Source organism: Nomascus leucogenys, chromosome 14, assembly GCF_006542625.1.
Source record: "Nomascus leucogenys isolate Asia chromosome 14, Asia_NLE_v1, whole genome shotgun sequence".
NCBI lineage: Eukaryota > Metazoa > Chordata > Mammalia > Primates > Hylobatidae > Nomascus > Nomascus leucogenys.
In genome coordinates, this window is record NC_044394.1 from 63,934,070 (window position 1) to 63,954,312 (window position 20,243).

Here is a 20,243-nt window from a genome sequence, read left to right on the forward strand (position 1 = left end):
AGCATAGTAAATGCCTACCAAAAAATCCATCACAAAGCACATGCTCCAAGAGTGTTCTTTCCCTACTGGAGAAGGGACACTGTTGAATATTCACTTACATCTTTCTAATATTCAAATCTTAATGACAAAGGGATAACAAAGCTTGGCTTTGGGTAAGGTCTGAGAGTTTTTTTTGGATCTCATAACTATACTCATTCAAGGATCAATAAAATCTAATCATGTACTTACTATGAAAGACCATCTCTTGTCATTTCCTGTCCTCTTTTTCCATCCTCCTTCACATTTTTGTTTCTTTCTAAATTGTCAGTGCATGCACCTTAAAACTTTGAAGATGCTCCCCAGTTCCTTTCTACAAAAACTTTACCACCCATAGATTTTTGCCATAGATCATTTATAATCCCTCTTTCTCCTGCTGCCTGCATCCAGCATCTGTTCTATGAGTCCAGGAGGAAGTAGTTGAAACACAGTGAGTGAATGATGAGAGTCCACTGCTCTTACTAAGGAAATGCATGTGAATCCGGCTGTCTGGGCATTTGTCCCTCTGCCAGGTGACCTTAGGTCTGCAGATCTCCAAATACAGGGTGTGAGATTGAGCTAATTTTGGTTTAGGCACATAGGCCGTATAAAATTTAGCCAGCAGTTTGCAGTTCACCAGGCATAGCGTTTTTCTAAATCTGTTTTCATTTCTAGAAGACAAATTTTAACCTTTGACACTAGATTGGTGTAATCCTAGTTATTAGAAAACACTGAAATGAACTTCTGTTGAATTTCATGTTCACATCTACACAGCTTTCCTTTGGTCCATCAGTCAATATATAGAGATATGAATGTATGTGTATATATAATATATATGTTATATTTCGTTTGTACTATTATAGTTTGTGTTTTAAGTAGTTTGTGGTTTAATGCAGGAGTCCCCAACCCTGGGGTCGTGGACCAGTACCTGTGCGTGGCCTGTTAGGAACCCACAGCAGGAGGTGAGTGGTGGGCAAGTGAGCGTTACCACCTGAGCTCCGCCTCCTGTCAGATCAGCAGGGGCATTAGATTTTCATACCAGCACGAACCCTATTGTGACTTGCACATACGAGGGATCTAGATTGCACGCTCCTTATAATAACAAATGCCTGATGATCTGAGGTGGAGCAGTTTCATCCTGAAACCATCCCTCCTCCCTCTGACACATTTCCCTGGTGGAAAAATTGTTGTCCGTGAAACCGGACCCTGGTGCCAAAAAGGTTAGGGACCGCTGGTGTAATGGGAGAATAATAATATACACTTACTTATCAAAATAGTAATATTTCAGTATACGATGTAACTATTTCTTTGGAAAACAAGGCAATCTTTTAAAATGGGGTAGAGAGATTCTATCTGCTTATTGGCATACTTAAGTAGATTAATTTACTTATAAAATGATGGTTAGAACATAAGGAAATATATCAGACTTCAGACTACATATTAGGTTTTGGATTTGTTATTGTTGGTTAAAAAAAATCCTTGGCTATAAAAAGTGAGTCGGTTTTAAATAGTCTAATTAGGCAATCACTGTGTTGCTTATCTGCATTCACAAACAGCAAATGAAAACCGGAAGTGACTACATGTTGCTTAATTAGTCCAATTAAACACCTGCCTTAGACTTCCTTGCTTAGCAAACCCACGACTTCTCAAAATCACTAGCACATTGCTAAAAATATAACTTTAATTTGAAAAATTGTTTTGCACATTCTGTATGAAAAATGTAAAGAAAATACATGGGAATTATGCATTGCTTAAAACAAAAAGATTAGACTTTGTAATTAAGCTAATTTAGTGGTACTATACAAATATATTCAGATTGAAAACTTACTAAAAATGCATTAGAACCAAAGAAAGTGTATATATGAAGAAAAGTATGGCATGCGTTGAGGAATTCCATCAAATACTTGGATGAAAGACAGGAGTGGTCCTGAGATCAGCAGGACTCCCTGCAAACCCCAGAATGGCTTCAGCTTAGCCACCTAAATGACTTGGAAAGATACCAGAAAAGGAGATCTCTGATATTCTTTTGTGAATCCCTCGTAATTTTGGCATAAAAGTTCATTGAAAATCAATACCATCCCATTTATTTTAGTCTATCTCAGTGGATACAGAGAACAGATTTCAGATATTTGTATATAAAACTTACCATCATGAACCAGGAGTCAAGAATTTCATTTTATTAGCACATAGAATGTAGAAATTTGAAGTAACTTAAGGATAATTTTTAATTTATAGCTGACAAAAATGAAGCCCAAAGAGATTAATTGAACTCAATTTTATACAGTGATTAAGTGGCTGGTCTGGGGCTCAAGTTCAATTATTCCGACCTCATGTCCGGCACGCTTTCCCCTTGTGGTTGTATGTTCAATATTATTTGTTGAAGCATTCCTTTGGCTACAGAGCTAAGTTCCTTAAATAAACTGTCTTACTTAAGCCTCACAGCATCCCTATAAGGTGTATGTTATTGTCTTCATTTTTCAGAATGGGAAGCTGAGTCTCAGATTCAATCATTTGTCACCTAAGTAAGAAATGGGAAGCTCCAAGTTCTGTATTGTTTCTGTCCCCTGCCCAATGCTGCTTCCTCTCACTGACATTTCACTCTGCAGTATTGAATGCTTCCATACTAATTATCCAGGGCCTATTCTGCAATTTCAGAAATAGTAATACCAGTTTTAAAGAGAAATGATATCCTGAATTAGAAAATGAGCTGCTTTCTTTTTTTGTGTGAGTTGTCCAAATAAAGGTTCACAAGAAGAACCTTGACAAGCATAATTGCAACCTGCTCATTTCCCCTTTAAGTCCTCAAACATTCCCGAGAAGCTTGAGGCCTCTAAGAAGTGATGCTTAAGGAATGCAGCTTGACAATATGGCAGTGCATTCAAGTGGAAGGCTGGCTATTCTATCCATGAAGATGACCCTACAGTAAAATATCAGTGTGGCCTTTTTTCATGTCACTGGCATTTTACCAGCAGTTTGTAATTTAATGAAAGAATAATAATGTACACTTACACATCCAAATCAGAAAATGTCAGTGTATGATGTAATTGTTTCTTCGAAAAACAAGGGAATGTTTTAAAATGGAGTATGTCATGCATGCTATAATAAAATTATGCAGCCACATCAGTTGTCTTGCCATAAAACCAATTGATTTTAGTTTTAAAAATTTGTATTATATGTAAAATGAGACAAATATGTGCTGATCATTATCTTAGGGTAATAAACTACAAGTGTCGGACAAATTAAAACCTGAATTATTATTCTTTGATAGGTTTTTTGACTTCTGGCAGGCAAATTGCTCAAAGCTTTGATTTTCTTATCTGAGTAATCGGGATAATACTTTTATTTCCTTGTTCTCACAAACATGTGCTATATGTGTAATGAGCTGAGCATACCTAGAGAACACTTAGTATTTAACGTTCTATTAAGCAAAGAGCAAGGTGGCATTATTCATCATAGTTTATTTTAATTCTAGAGTAGAAACTAATGAACAATAGAAGGATGAGATTTTGTTGAGATTTTTCTGCTTCTAATTTTTGGAAAAAACTGTTTTTATATAGGCTAGTGGAGAGATGTTTTTTCTTAGAATTTAGTAGGCTTGTGTTAAACTTATCTCCCTGTGGCTTTCAAGTATAATTTTCTTTATAGGAGACTAGTATTGTTGGTTTTATTCCAAGAAATGCTAATGGATTATTTATATTTTTCATTTTAGTATTAATTCCAGCTATTAATTTTTGAGCTTGTTAAGAATCTAAAGTTCCTTTTCATTATTTCTAAAAGGTAGCTTGAAATTTACATTTGCAGTATATCATAGTTACCATGATTTGATAAAGTACTTTAAAAAATATCTGTCATATGACAAAACCATGAAACTCAAGGTAGAGTATACTCACATGCATACATACACAGGACACAAATATAGGCTAGAATTCCTTTCATGCTACAAAGAGAGAGACAAAGAGAGACCAAAAAATAAATAAATAAAAAATAAATTTAGTGGTTACTACAAAAAAATGAGAAAAATGAATAAATCATTTTTATTTGACGCAATGAGGTTTGTATCCATACTTTCCTGCTTGGATATTTCTTTCAAGAAATTTAAAAGAAATTAATATCAAGGATACTAATATCAAAGAAGAATAAAGAAATTAATATCAAACACTGTTACTTTTTAAGGTCAGTGTCACTTAAGCTATAATTTCCCATATCAAAATATGGGTTTGTTTGTTTGTTTACATTACTAGAGATTTTCTTTGTTTCAAAATGTGTTACTTTTGAATTTTGCCTTTACCCACTATACTTAGTAGGAACAAATACTAGCTTCAGCCAATGAAATAAGAATAGACAGGGCATGGTGATAAAGTACTTGAATTTCCTGTGTTTCAACGATGATTTTGATGATTTTTCATTGATGATTTAGACTTGCTTATTGAAGTGTGGTCTCAGGGAGCCCTGTATTCTCAAGTCATCTACAGTTTTGCCAAATGTGGTAGATATCTGTTTTCTGAAAAACTTTTTCTGATTTCTGAAACTGACTAATGTGTTTTTCTGTATCCTGAATTAAAACTGATTGATAATCCCTCTGCAAAATCCATACAGGTATAAAAGACAAAAGGAGATGTGATAGCTCGTGGCTACCCACCAGAACTATTTGTGCTAGAGAGATGTGAGTTCACTTACACATTGGGTTTTGCTTATCATTTTCATACAGAAGAAAAGGATACATTGAGATGCATGTGAGTGGATAGAAATAGAAAATTCATTGCTAGTGGAGGCTTGGTAAGGATTTTAGTGAGTGGAAAGTCTGGCTAGTTTTCCGTGAGGTGCATTTGGGCTGGAAGTATTGAGAGAGATGATCAGACATTTGAGATATCTTTAAAGCATTTGGCAATAGCCCTTAATGTGCTCTCAAGTTGAGAAAGTGGCAGAAAAATATTTATTCTGCAACTTTATTTTTGTTTTTTTTTTTTACCATCAAATGCAGTTTGTCTCTTTAAGAGCAAAAATAAATATTCAGACAGAGTTTCTCAGTTAGCAGAAATCACTCATTTTCTCCTAAAATGATATTAAAAAGAGTAAAAGTTTGTAAAGTCTGCAAGTAACATTAAAAAAATTTATAAATACATTGGACTATATACATACTGACTATATCTACCTGTATTTGTAAGCTTATTTAAAATGTCTATACTAGTGTCATAATTTACTAAAGCCATTAGCTGACTGTTTGAAATTTCATTCTCAATAATTCTTTTTAGAGTCAGTAGTTGGGTTTTTACCATAAGAAAAAGTTTGCAATCTGACGTGAAAAACTTCAGATTTGTGATATTTGTCTCCATGTTATTTGTTTTCTGCTCTGAGAGATGCCAACAAGTGGCAATTGAGTTATTCCCAGGTCATTGAAAAGTGAAGATAATGGAGTTCTAGAACTGTATAAGAACGAGGACTTGACGATTCAAAATTTTTTCATATAAAAAATGGGAATTTGTTCCTAGCAATTCATAGAAAAAAGTGTGTGAAAGCCACCTAAAAAGCACGAGACTGGCATGCAAAGCTTTATCTGACAAATGTTATAATAGAAATATTTTCATAATAACATAAAACAGTAAAACAACAAAAAGTTTGTATATGTCTTTGTGTGCATACAAATAGAGAATGTATGTGTTATTTATTTTTCTAAATGAACATACATTCCTGAACTAATAATGTATTATGTACATTATACAATATACATAAAAGTAGACTTTTAAAAGAATAGCATAAACTTTTAAAAACAACATTCTATTTGTTAACTGTATACAATGATACAGTTAATATTAGCTGCTGTAATAGAAGATCTTTAAAATCTCAGAGACTTAACAGAAGTTTTCTTCTTACTACATAATATCTAAATGGGTCTTTCTGATCCATAGGTCGCTCTCCTCCAAGGGAAACTTCAGGAAGTTAGGCTCCTTTCAACCTGTGGCTTCTTCGTCTTCAACACTTGGCTTCCACATTTGCCAGTTTGGAGAAAAACAAAAAACAAAAAAGAAAAAACAAAAAAACATGGAGGATGATTTTAATGAGCCAGATTGAGAAGAACACACAGCACTCATTGATGCTCACATTTCATTGGCTAGAATTTGTCAGTTGACCACATCAACTTCAAACGAGAGTGAAAAATATAGTCTCACACTGTGTCCACAGGAAAAAGAAGCGAGTTGGTTGGTGGCACCCAGCAGTCTTCTCCACCAACAATTACAAATATAATAAATTTGCTTTTTGCTAAGAATGAAAATCAACAAATATATCTCAAATGGGTACATTTGCTGGTGTTTTTTCTTTTTAAAGATTTGCAAGTCATAATTGCATTAAACCATCATGAACTAATATCTTAAGGACACTGGGATGAGATTCATTGTCAGCAATAACAGGTGTAAATACATATTTTAACTTCTCAGTTCTGATGAGACTATATGTTTTTTCAGCCTCATACCTAGTTGACAAAGAGCTTGTATTATGAATAAAGGCAGTGTCAGCTATGTGTTTTCTTATAGTTTACTTATGCTTGTATTTTTAGTACTATCTTCAATCTCCAGTTTATAGTCTTTTAAAGTCTGTTCCATTCTGTGCATAGGGGTGTGTGTGTGTGCAAGTTTGTGTGAAAACTAGAAAATTTAAGACTTAAACCCACTTACCAGGCACACATTAAAGTGTAAGTTCATCCCTGCAATTCCTGAATTTGTGGGCACTTACCCTTCCCTCAAGATACCCCATTTATCATATGTAACATGTGACCATCTAACGTAGGGATGGGTGGTGGTACATGTGTAAGTCCTTATATGAAACAGTAGTCTGGATACATTGTTTTATATTTTTAGACAAAAATCAATACAGAGTCCTCATATTTTTCCTGCATCTCACCATCTACTACTCCCTATAGAGTGTGTGCACCCTGTGCTGGAGTCCACTAACCTTAAAGAAAGAAAATATCAAACCTCGTGTTCGTATCAATCAAAGAGTGCAATAAAAAGATGATGAATGTTGGGAGAATGGGAATTTGGGTAAACAGAATCCTTTGCCTAACATACTATTGAATGGAAAATATTTTGTGTCTATTGTGCTTTCAGATTTGTTTCTACTCTTTCTTGGAACAGTCTAGCTTTACTTTGTTTCATTTTGTTTTAACCTTAGTAAATGCAAAATAGTGACTCATCAATGGAATTGAATTTTTAATTTCTAGGGACATTCCAAACAGTTTTCCTGAGATGGTCACTGATCCTTAAAATATTTTGGAATTTGAAAAAGAGGAATGCCTTCTTACCCATTTAAAATCCCTGGTTCTAAGCAATTGCTTCTTCAGTGAATATCTGGCATTATTTTAGTGTCTTAATTTTGAGCGTCACTTTTCATCGGCTGTGAGTGTAGACATTGAAAGTTGTATAGATTTTAGGATAACCTAGGTTGGCAATAGATCCTTTAAACAAGTTTGTTTCTTTTCATTGCTTGGTTTATTGTGTTTTGTCAAATCAAAGATGCCATCAACTGTAAGATATGTATTTTAGATACTCTGAGAAAAAAATTAATGAAATATAAAATATTTCTTTAAAATGACATAAACTGTAAGACTCATTCTTATTTTGTATATGTTAAACTGTGGTAAAAATGTATACCTTAGAATTAATGAAATACAAAATATTCTACTGTCTTCCAGCAAAGGTTTCAGGAAACTTTAAGGGTATATAAAGTGCAGAAAGATTAAAATATCTTAAAGGAAAATGCTTTTAAGAAAGCAAGATGAATGTAAGAACAAATAAGGAGCCAGGATTGAGACTAATTTGGTAATAATTATCATTACATCATATGCCTTCCTGAAGGGACCATAAATTTGGGTGAAACTGTTTTGAAGTCAGTACAAAAAGGAAAAGGAAATCTTAATTTATTACACAGCTTAAAATCATAAAATAAAATCAAACCAGTTTTTAAGAAGCAGAAGTATCAATATCCTTGGTACTGAAATGAACAAAAATTTATGTAATGTGAGCAACAATAATATCTCATCAATAACCTTAGAGAATACACAGTGAGCATCCTATGACTTTGTGCAGTAGTATCCTCCCATTGAGGTAAGTGGTATCACAATAAGTCAGTAGAAACCCTTTTACCAGTGTCCAGTATAATACTTCTCTTCTGGCTTATCTACTTAAATGTAGAATGGTTGGTGATTTGTACTAGGTGGTGAGAGAGAGATGGACTGAACATCCTTAAGCAAACTAAATGTTTCTCTCATGTAAGCTTTTGGATGGCAGTGATCTAGACCATACTCTCTGGAGGTTACAAAGAATGGAGCTTATCTATGCTGCTATTTAAATATGAAACATCATGCCCTAATAGAGACTGGAAAAAATATTAGTTGATATTCTCTAGGGAAAATTGAGTTTCTTCTGAAGAACAGGTGCATAAAGACAAGGCTGCTGTACTTCGTCTTGGCTCGTAGACACTACTGAAACACTTCCTAGGAAATGAGTTCAAATCACATCTCACCTACAACGTGATAGGATGATCCAGTTCCCAAATGCCCTACTCCATAACTTACAGCCACAGAAACTTTAGCCTAGAGAAATTTTAATATACGTATGACTGGCTATTCATGTTGGCCATAAAAATATCTCACCCAATCATAGATATTTATTTGGGGAGTTATTTCTGAATTCTACTTGCTATTATATTCTTCAGGAAATGTATACCACAGCAACTGGCTGTACTTAAAAGTTGAGGGTACATCTACAATAATTAATAAGTATAATACGTTAATTATAGGCTTTCTTTATAGCAATAATTAATTAGTGCCAGTTCAGTCCTATCTTCGATAATTAAATCATAAGACCATATCTTCAAGGTTTCAGAAAGCTGGTCTTCCAGGTCTCGGTATCAGTGGGCATGCATCTGAATTCTATGCAGTTACTATCAGATAATGGGAAGGAAATTTCAAAGACAAAGAGACAGACTAATTCTCTGGGGTTCTTTCCTCCATAAATTATTAATGCATCATTAAAACATCATTGTTTCTGACTTTTGAAGCTGTGGAAGCATCAATAACTGGTTCTTATGATTTACTTCTTTTTTAATCTAAATTAAGGTGTGAAGTTGTGCTTGAGAGAAACGATCCGTTCAACAAGAGATCTTATTATAGTAGTTTCTATTGTAGTAGTTTCTGTGAAAGTTTTATCTTAGTTATTAGTGAAGCTGAAGTAAGTTTGTATTATCACCTCCTTTTGCATCAGAATTTGTATAACTTTGTTGGTCTGCCTTTCTCTCTGATGTGTACAACATACAACATACATATATCTTTAAATCTCACAAGTATTCTGCTCTAGGAAATAACTTCTAATAGAGTATACCAGAAGGTAAGCATATATCTTTTTATATATTTTATAAGGAAAAGGCACAAGCCATATTTGCACTTACTCTATCATTGTTAAAGGAATAAATCAGGTGGTTCAAGGAAGAATAATTTAAGAAAAACAACATTTTGATGTATTACTTGGCAGTTTAATTTTTAACTGGTCATTAAAACCTGATTTAAGATTTCTCCTTAGAAGCTTGGTATTATCAAATATATTACTATTTGAAGACTTAGCTTCTTCATATTTCAAGTTAGTTACACTAGTTTTCCTCTTTCAGGAATTTTTCATTTATCTTCAGTTGCTCCTGGAATAGAGTGTTTTTTGTAATTTTTGTCTTCAAACATTCACCGCAAAAATGTCTTGCTTTGGAATTTCTATTTTAATTTTTACTTGTTTTAAATTTTAATTTTTTTAGGTTGTGGCAGCAATTGAAGCCTTCTCTTGTGTTAGCTGAGTAATCATGAAGATTGAACTACTTTAGAGCAACACAGCAGAATTCCCAAAAGCTTAGTACTCATATCTGCAAAGTGCACGAGTCTTTAGGCATCTAGCAAAACAATGCCCAAATTATCTTGGTTCTCCTTTACTGGTGTTTTTCTGGAGAGCTCAACAATTTCGCCATGTTTATATATGTATACTCTCACTTTTCCAAGTTCCTTGTGCCTCCATAATAGAGGAGATGCTTTCCCACCAAAAGACAGTGAATTGATTCACCAAGCTGTTTGTAAGGAATCATGATGTATCATGGCACCTAAAATGAGAGGAAGGGTTTACCTGTTAAAAGTCACTGCTGCCTGGTGCGGTGGCTCATGCCAGTAATCCCAGCACTTTGGGAGGCAGAGGGAGGCGGATCACCTGAGGTCAGGAGTTCGAGACCAGCCTGGCCAACATGGCGAAACCCCATCTCTACTAAAAATACAAAAAATTAGCTGGGCTTGGTGGCGGGTGCCTGTAATCCCAGCTACTTGGGAGGCTGAGGCAGGAGAATAGCTTGAACTCAGGAGACAGAGGTTGCAGTGAGCCAAGATTGTGCCACCACTCTCCAGCCTGGGCAACGGAGTGAGACTCCGTCTCAAAAAAAAAAAAAAAAGTCACTGCTTTGTCTTTCACTTTTTTTCGCTTCAGCTAGACTCCTAGATAAATGTTTCTGAAAGTAAAGTTTATAATCCATACAAATCTTAATTGTATGCAATGAATGCAAAATTCGTAAGCCCAGACTTACCTCATCAGAAGCTCTGTGGGTAGGGTCCGGAAATTTGCCTTCTTACAGAAATCTAGGGGAATGTTAGGGATGATACAGTTGGAAAATAATTGTGCCAAATTTGAGCATTTCTTATATTTTAATGTGCATATGAATCAACTATTAGTAGGTCTGGGATGGGGCCTGAAATTCTACATTTCTAACAAGCCTAGATAACAGTGATGCTCTCCATAGCTCACTTGGAGTATCAGTGTGCTAAAGTTTTTCAGTTGGCTGCCCCATGGGTAAGGCTTAGACATACTACACTGTTGCTGGTTTCAGGAAGCAACAGAGTTGCTCTGTCACAAGTCTCAGGTCCTTCTCACATTTCAAAATCAGTGTAATGGAGTTTCCAAGACAAAGTGCCTTGATGCCCTGACTATTGCCTATTATTTTGGAGAAAGAAGTATTTTCATGCCTGTTGAGCTTTTAGAGCCTAAAAGTAGAGTACTGATCAAGTAGAAGAGACACAGTCAAGTTGACAAATTGTCTTAAAGTACAAAACATTGCAAGAAAGAGAAATGAATGAAATGGTCTTGGCCACTGCACTACTGCCATTGTGCAGGAGTGGTGTGTCTACTTTTGTGACTTTAGGTCATGAGCAGTCTCTACCAGCCTGGGTCTCGGTTTTATACTCAGATCACACCATTAACATATCTGAAAACAATGGTGCCTATTATCTGGCTATTTCTGAGTTTTCCACTGACCAGGGTTCCTGGGACCAGTATTAGATTAAGGTCCAAGGACCCTAGAACACTTACACTCTTACCTGTGACCTGCAGAATTTCTTCTCTTTAAGGAGAGGCAGAGAGATTGAGGAAATATTTGGGGTAGGGCTAGAGCAAAGTTGAGTATTCTTATAGGTTGTGGTTAGGAAGTCTGCAGAGAGGAGGATTTTGAAGATTTAATAGGAAGTTGGCGCAGCTAATGCAACAGTTCTGGAGGATGTGATTAGGAAATTAGTTATAGGGGTGATGGTAGCAGCAGGCTTTTCCTGTTGTAGGAGGGATAGAGATAAAGATGGGCACAGAAATAAGTGAGTTTGGTGGCAGGTAATATATGATCCTTTTAAAGCTATATGAGTTTGGAGAAGGAAATGATTATTGCTAAGAAAATTAACCAGGAGATATTTCCAGGAGGAAGTGGAATTGAGTCAATGGCACTAAATGTGGTAGAATGGTATTATAAGATAAAAATGATTCGATTTTAGCAACCTGTTAACTAACAAGAGGACTCTGCTACAGGAGGTGAGAGGATTAAAGCAAACTTCACTGGACTGAGAAATGAATGGAAAGAGAAACGGACATTTTGAACCTATGCTTTTCTTTTTAAAAAAATTGGCAGTGACTAATAAAATCTGATTTTCTTAACTTGGCTTTCAAAGCCTTGCAAAGTTTTGTTCCATTACATCTATCTAACCTTGCTTTCCAAATAATTTATAGGTTAGCCTTATTCTCAAGTAAAACTGATTTCTTTACTGCCTTGGAAAACATCAACTCCATCTTTACATGTGTCAATATTCATGCTATTATTACCAGTTGCAGGGACTTTGCTTTTTTTTTTTTTTCTTTTTTTCCCCTACTGCTTACAAATGGATAGGAAAGAAGAATGTGTGGATCTTGAGTGATCCCTGCCTTGAGTGAAAGTTGAGAGTGGGAATTAGAGAGAATCCCTGGTTGGGGCAGAGGGAGGCCTAACACTCAACCAAGGATTTCCATAGAATGAAACATTTGTTTTGAGACAGAAACATGTTTTAATAACATATTCTCAGTGTTTGCTTACAAAGGGGTTTCTCTGTCAAACTCTTCCATCCACTGAAAGAAAACAGCTTATGATGTATCTTAAAGAAAGTATGCTTACATTTGCCTTTTATTTCTGGATTTCTCTACTTGTCCTCATAGGGCCCATGTTCTAGTAACATATTCTCGATGTCTGCTTACAAAAGTTTTTCTCTGTCAAGCTCTTTCATTCACTGAAAGAAAACAGCTTATGATGAATGTTTCAGAAAGCATGCTGACATTTGCCTTTTTAAAAATACAGGTTTAGGGGGTACAAGTGCAGTTTTGTTATGTGGATATATTGTGTAGTGGTGAAGTCCAGAATAAGCCATTTCTTACAGGACTGCCAACAAGCTGCATTAGATACTTAAAAAGTCTATGAGTACCATCTATGAAGACCTAATGTCAGTCTGGATATCAAACTTACGCACAGATACCTGCAATGCCAGCAATTGGGCCACCTTGTGGCTGCCACCTTTAGATCAAAATGTGTTCCTGCTGCTCTGACTTCTCTAAGGCATCCAGTTATGCAGAAGCTGACTGCACTATTCATTAGAATTCATAATTCTGATACTCCCCAACTGACTTGAGAGGTGGTAGGTGGATCCATGGGACTAGATAGTCATTTTCTTCACTAAAAATCTTTGATTCCTGATCTTTAGTCTATCTTGGTTCTTCATGACTGAGCAATACATTTCTTTTTTTAATTTCATTTTTATTTTAAGTTCAGAGGTACATGTGCAGGTTTGTTATATAGGTAAACTTGTGTCAAGGGGGTTTGTGGTACAGATTATTTTGTCACCCAGGTATTAAACCTAATGCTCATTAATTATTTTTCCTGATGGTTTCCCTCCTCCCAACCTCCACCCTCTGATAGGCCCCAGTGTGTGTTGTTCCCATCCATGTGTCCATGTGTTCTCATCATTTGGCTCCCACTTGTAAGTGAGAACATGCAGTATTCGATTTTCTGTTCTTGAATTGGTTTGCTAAGGATAATGTCCTCTAGCTCCATCTATGATCCTGCAAAGGACATAATCTTTTTCTTTTTTAGGCAACAAATTTTCTTATTATTATTTGATTTACCCATAGAAGAGCATTGTTATGTAGGAACCCTAAGATCTACTGTTTGGTTAGTGATAAGATTTTTGAAATACTTTTGTCCTTCTTTTGCTTTCAGCTGACACAAAAAAGCCCTAATACGCATTTTCTAGACTGAGACTCTTGAATACATCAGATATTACAGGGCATTGCAGGAATATAGGATAAAATAGTTAACATTTCACTAACATTTATAAATATACACTCATATATATAAATAATGTCTTTGAATGAAAAGACAACCAATAGGACACAAAAAAAATGTAGTGTGACAAATGTAGAGAATAAATACATTTTAAGATTATTTTGTCTTCTAGCAGCCTCTCGTTGTTAGAAGGAAAAACAAGAGGAGACTGGTGAGTTCTCAAGTTCCAAAGATACATCATAGAGCACAAGAACAATTTAGCCTTTTTTCTCTCTCGAGCCATGTGAATTTGAAGAAGTTATTTTTTTTTTTTTTTTACTTATGGTAACTTCTCTAAGCTGGGTTTCCCTACCTGTAAAATAACAAGATAGAACCGAAGTAGATGAATATGAACTTTCAGAATTTTAGGTGTAAACCTAGGCACAGCTCAAGAAGAATAAAAGCCTATAACATGATGGGAGAAAATGACACTTCAGGTGGGATAAAAGGAAAATGTGCAGTAGTGTAGAGTGGCATGCATTGTCATAGAGTGGCAAGAAAATGGGCACGGCAACTCAGGAGCATGCATTGTCATAGGGTGGCAAGAGAACGGGCACGGCAACTCAGGAGCATGCATTGTCATAGGGTGGCAAGAGAACGGGCACGGCAACTCAGGAGCATGCATTGTCATAGGGTGGCAAGAGAACGGGCATGGCAACTCAGCATGCATTGTCATAGGGTGGCAAGAGAATGGGCATGGCAACTCAAGAGGAAGGTAAGAGAGTGGGACTAAATTAGTGAATTTGCATAGCAAGGGCTAGGCTGAGAATTCCCAGAGTGGTTAGTTTAAAAAGATAGACCCAACTTTTTCACCTACTAATGGATCTAAACTACTTTTGCTACTTCCATTTAAAAATTTGATATATTGGCCAGAAGTGGGCAGCAAGAGTCCTGCATATGTTAATCTTAAATAATCTGTCTCTCATTTACTGAAAAGTTTGTTAAGTTTACGGTAAAAAGAGAACCGAACTGAATGAGAGGATATTTTAAGTTTACAGTAAAAAGAGAACTGATCAGAGTGAGAGGCTACCTTGCTTATTTACTATGTAAATATCTAGAATGCTAATTGTAGAATAAACTGGGCAGAAATGACATCTTTTCAATCTTGAGTCTTCCCATCCAAGAGTGCGGGATGTCTCTCTATTATGTAGGTCTTCTTTTATGTTTTTCACTAAAATGTTATCATTTTCCCCTATGCAACATTCTACATGTTATGTTATGTTTATTTCTGGTCATATAAATGTATGCTTATTGTGAATGGCATATTTCAAACTACATTTCTCCTTTGTTACTGCTCTTCCATTAGGTTTTTATTGTTTATGTTGTATTTAGCCACCTTGCTCTTTGCTCTTATAGTAGTTGGACTTGTTTGTCTTTTAATTCTTTTCTATTTTCTTAAAAATCGTATTCTCTATAAGATGTAACTTAATGTTTACTTTTCTAATACTTATGTATCTTCTTTATTTTTCTTATCTAATTTATTAATTTTTCCTCCAATAAAACACTGAATTGCAGTGAAAAGCACTGACAATTGTTTATGCCAAGCTGATTAAGACGTGAGCCTTTATGGAAGCCCATCCCTTTCTTTCTATTTGTCTCTTTTCTCTTTTCTTCTCTTTGTGCTCTTCCACCCATGAGTACATGAGAGCTTTTACTAAATGAGGATTGATTTGCTTCTTCTGAAAGTAGTCACATTTTTCTTAGGAAGTTCCTGGTAATATTCCATGTTTCCCCCGCCACACACAAAACTGACATTTTCTACTGGCTTGCTATTATTTGCATCACCGAAACTGTGCCCAATGCAGTAACGCACCATGACATATAGAAGGCTAGAAATGTGTCGGCCCCTCCAGAAAATGAACCCACGTTATAGTCGTGTAGCAATTTTGGTAGAGTCACTACCAGCTTCTACTTCTTTGAAATGTCAATTTATCTAAAATTAATAGCTCCTCTACACCCTATTTTTTTAATTTGTGTAGTCTAAAAAAATAGATTATGAAACATCTTAGAATTATGTATAAAGTGAGAATAAATCACATCTCTGTGAGAATAGGGAGTATGTTCCTCTGATAAAAGGTGCCTGGCCTAAATGCAGATGGGTAGAGATGGTTGCTGTGTTTGCTTAGGGGACTTACGTGCTTGTTTCCAGGTATTGGCTGTTCTGGGGGGTTGAGGTTCTTGGAAGAGTAGCTTGTTCATGTGTTAGAGTAAATCCTCATTAAGGAGAACACTTCTGCACCTCAGAAAAGCAATCTTTGTGACAAGCTGTCTTTTTTTTTTTTAATGGTTGTCTCACATGGGTGGCACTGAAAAGATTACAGTGTGTTCCTCATTGCATACACATTTTACAGCTAAACCACTATTATCTGATATTCTTATATTTAATGATTTTGCCATTTTTTGGCTAGTGTTTTTACTTAAATGGCCTTATAGAATCTTTCTTAAATTCACTGTACCTAATTTTTTAGCAATCAAAAGAGAGCTGAATAAAACAGCTCCCAACCCTGCACTAATCACCTCTTAAGTATTGGTTCTATCTGTACACATCATCTTAGTTTACATTTATTCAATCCTTTTCTTCTTTCAGTGTTATCTCTTTCTCTATAAACTGACCGGATATTAATTGTGACTTTGAGTCATCGCTTTGATTGCTCTGGGATTTGGAGTAAACATCAGAAGCTAACTGCATTTGGAACTTTTTTGTAGACTGGCTTTCTTAATAACCTCCAACATCTTTAGTCTGCTAACCAGGATAAATATCAACGAAAATAACCACAGAACTTACATTCTTGTGAAGCTGATAAAAAAAAAAAATACAGCATTAAACATGACTGGCAACTTTTGTTGAACAGAATATGGAACAGTTGCATTCATTTCCTCTCCAAACTTCTTACTGGTAGAAAATAAAGGTTCAGAAGTTTATAGGAGATAACAGGTTGCTCAAAAGATATTAATAGCCTTTTTAGCAAATTAAATACCTCTAGATATAGTGTTAAAAGAAGTTTGGCAGTTGAGATATGTGTCCAAATTATGATACTTAGAAAAAGAGTGATAATAAATTAAATCTAATTATGATTCTAGAAAATTTAGCTGGTTAACTAAACATTGAGTGTGAATCATTTATTCCCCTCACATAAAATTTACCATTTTATTTATTTTATTTTATTTTTTTTTTTTGAGATGAAGTCTTGCTCTTGTCACCCAGGCTGGAGTACAATGGTGCAATCTAGATTCACTGCAACCTCTGCCTCCTGAGTTCAAGCGATTCTCCTGCCTCGGCCTCCCGAGTAGCTGCGATTGTAGGCACCTGCCACCAGGCGGGGCTAATTTTTGTATTTTTAGTATAGATGAGGATTCACCATGTTGGCCAGGCTGGTCTCAAACTCCTGAACTCAGGTGATCCGCCTGCCTCAGCCTCCCAAAGTGCTGGGATTACAGGCGTGAGCCACCACTCCTGGCAGAAATTTACCATTTTATTTATGTAAGATAAAATTCTAAATAGCAAAGGTCTTCGAAAGTCCTTGGAAAATAACACAAAAGTACTGGGTGTTGGCTACTCATTATTTATCAATTGCTTATTCATCTCTGCCCTGACTTACAGGGCTCAGCACTGGATGTTGGTTCTCCTAGCTCAATATTCAGAGGTACTTCCATATTTGCTTTGCTTCCTTGCCAGCCTGAGGCTGGGTACTCCAAGGAGCACTGTACCTGTCAGTCTGTAAAAGTGAGTGAACTTGAAACTTTGAGCTGCTGGCAAGTGTGCTATGTCTGGTTATTCATGTGCTTTTGTTTTTCTACAGGAAATGAATGATAACCATTTATTTGTATGCTAATCCTCATAATTCCACACTTTCCTTGATAAGGCTATGTGAGGAGGCTAAGTGATGTGCATTCATGATTTAATAATGAAATCCCATGATTTAATAAACACAGAGATTTAGAAATTATGGGATAACATGACATTTCTAGACAGTTTTGCAAAGAAGTTTTACAGTTTTTCTTTTATATTTAAGGTGACTACACTTGTCAACACAAGCAACAAAGGCCCATCTGGTAAAAAGAAAGGGAGGTCAAAGAAAGCCCATGTACTAGCTGCCTCTGTAGAGCAAGCCACTCAGAACTTCCTGGAAAAGGGTGAACAGATTGCTAAGGAGAGTCAAGATCTCAAAGAAGAGTTGGTGGCTGCTGTAGAGGATGTGCGCAAACAAGGTAGGCAGAATGATGTTATTGTTCAAGGCGGATCTATGCTGACATGCAAACAATGGCTTTTTCTTTAGAATCAATGGATATCAAGGAAGAAGTCTTACGTTTTTTCCTTTCTATCTACACTTGTCATTTTTAATATTTGCTGGACGTGGTACATAGAGATATTTTCGTTGTTGCAGTGTGGTACAGCTACAAACACTCCATGTCTGCTGTTACTTCAAATCTTCAAGTTGTTTTTTCTTGGTAAATGAAAACGGACTTTGTGTCAAACTCAGGCTTTAGAGAGAATGGGATGGGAAGACCTAACGTTTATAGAGTCATTGTAAAATCAGGTTTCTATGGATGAAGGGGGAGAAGAATGTAAAGTATTATAAGAGAATTATTCTTATTTTTCTGTGAGTCTCAAATTCATGTTTTCAGTTCATAGATTTCCTCACAAACGTAGCAAGCTAGCCACCCATTAATAAATCAACTACCTCTCTAGCTAGCTAACTATAATACTGTTGATTTAGCATTTTAAAATTTTGATCTGTGTAAAATATACAACATAAAATTCTAACTACAGCCGGGTGCGGTGGCTCACACCTGTATTCCTAGCACTTTGAGAGGCCAAGGCGGGTGGATTGCCTGAGCTCAGGAGTTCAAGACCAGCCTAGGCAACATGGTGAAACCCTGTCTCTACTAAAATACAAAAAATTAGCTGGGCATGGCAGCGTGCACCAGCAGTCCCAGCCACACAGGAGGCTGAGGCAGGAGAATTGCTAGAACCCGGGAGGAAGAGGTTGCAGTGAGCCAAGATCGCGCCGCTGTGCTCCAGCCTGGGTGACAGAGTGAGACTCCATCTCTAAAAAAAAAAAAAAAAAAAAAAAGATAAAAAGAAAAAAATCTTAACTACTTGTAAGTATATAGTTCAATAGTGTTAACGATATTCATATCATTGAGCAAGCAATCTCCATAACTATTTCATCTTGCAAACTGAAACTCTATACCCATTAAACTATTCCCCATATCCTCCTCCCTGAAGCCTCTGGCAATCAGCATTCTACTTTCTTTTTCTATGAATTTGACTGCTCTGAATACCTCATATAAGTGGAATCATACATATTAGTCTTTTTTTGACTGTCTTATTTCACTTAGCATAATGTCTTCAAGGTTCATACATGTTGTGGCATGTTTCAGAATTCCATCGTATGTATATACCACGTTTTGTTTATACATTCATCCATTCACGGATTTTTGGGTTGCTTCCACTTTTTGGCTCCTGGGAATAATGCTGCTATGAACATACAGTTAAAGATATGTCTTTAATACCCTGCTTTCAGTTCTTTTGGATGTAGACTCAGAGGTGGTATTCCTGGATCATATGATAATTATATTTTTAATTTTTCAGAGCCTGCATGCTGTTTTCCATAGTGGCTGCACCATTTCCATAGTAGTGCACTCCTACTAACGGTGCACGATTCCAGTTTCTCCAAATCCTCACCAACACTGGTTTTATTTTGTGAATTGTATCATCATAATTGGTGTGAGGTGATATCTCATTGTAGATTTGATTTATATTTTCCAAATGATTACTTATGTCGAGGAACTTTTTATATGCTTCCTAGGCATTTGACTATTTTTTTCGAAGAACTATTTCCAGTCTTTTGCCCATTTCTGAATCAAGTTGTTTGGTTTTGTTGCTGTTGTTAAGTTATAGGAGTTCTTTATATAGTCTGGATATTAGCACCTTATCAGACAGTGAGTGGCAAATATTTTCTCCCATTCTGTGGGTTGCCTTTTCACTCTATTGTGACCTTTGACACAGAGAATTTTTAAATTTTGACGTAGTCCTACTCAGCATCTGTAGTTGAAAGTTCTAAGGACCATGAAATCAGAACAGACACCTACTCCCAAGCTTGGTCTCTCTCCTGCATTTTCTGCCTTGAAGAATGCAATGCATATCTATTGAGTTGCACGTTGCATAAATCTTAGTGCCATTCTTGTTACTTCCCTTTTCTTCCAAATATAGTCTATTGTAGAGTTTCCTAGATCTTACCTCCTATATATCTGTTTAATGGACTACTTCCTGTCTCAGTTATTCAAAAGCACTATGTTTTCGTGCCCCAGGGCCTTTATATATGCTGTCTCTTTCACACACTTCTGCACTTCCCAGCTCAAGGAATACCTTCTCAGGGAAACTTTATCTGAAACTCCTGTCATACTTTTTAATGGGTCCTTTCCTTGTTACTTTTCACAGGATAATTATGTATTTGTGAGGTTCATGCCATACTATAAATTAATAAAGGCAGAGACCAGACCATGTCTCTTTTGCTAATCGTTGATTTGCAATGCTTAGTACT

The 20,243-nt window shown here is 35.9% G+C and overlaps 1 protein-coding gene across 7 annotated transcripts in view; it reads left to right on the forward strand.

Annotated features, from left to right (window-relative positions):
• CTNNA2 (catenin alpha 2) overlaps window positions 1-20,243 on the forward strand; it is a 1,208,900-nt gene that overhangs the window by 293,198 nt on the left and 895,459 nt on the right. For all 7 annotated transcript variants that reach the window (XM_030827614.1, XM_030827615.1, XM_030827616.1 and 4 more), the window contains one exon: window positions 17,709-17,904. In XM_030827614.1, the coding sequence (XP_030683474.1) occupies window positions 17,709-17,904 (196 nt within the window). The remainder of the gene's footprint in view (window positions 1-17,708; window positions 17,905-20,243) is intronic.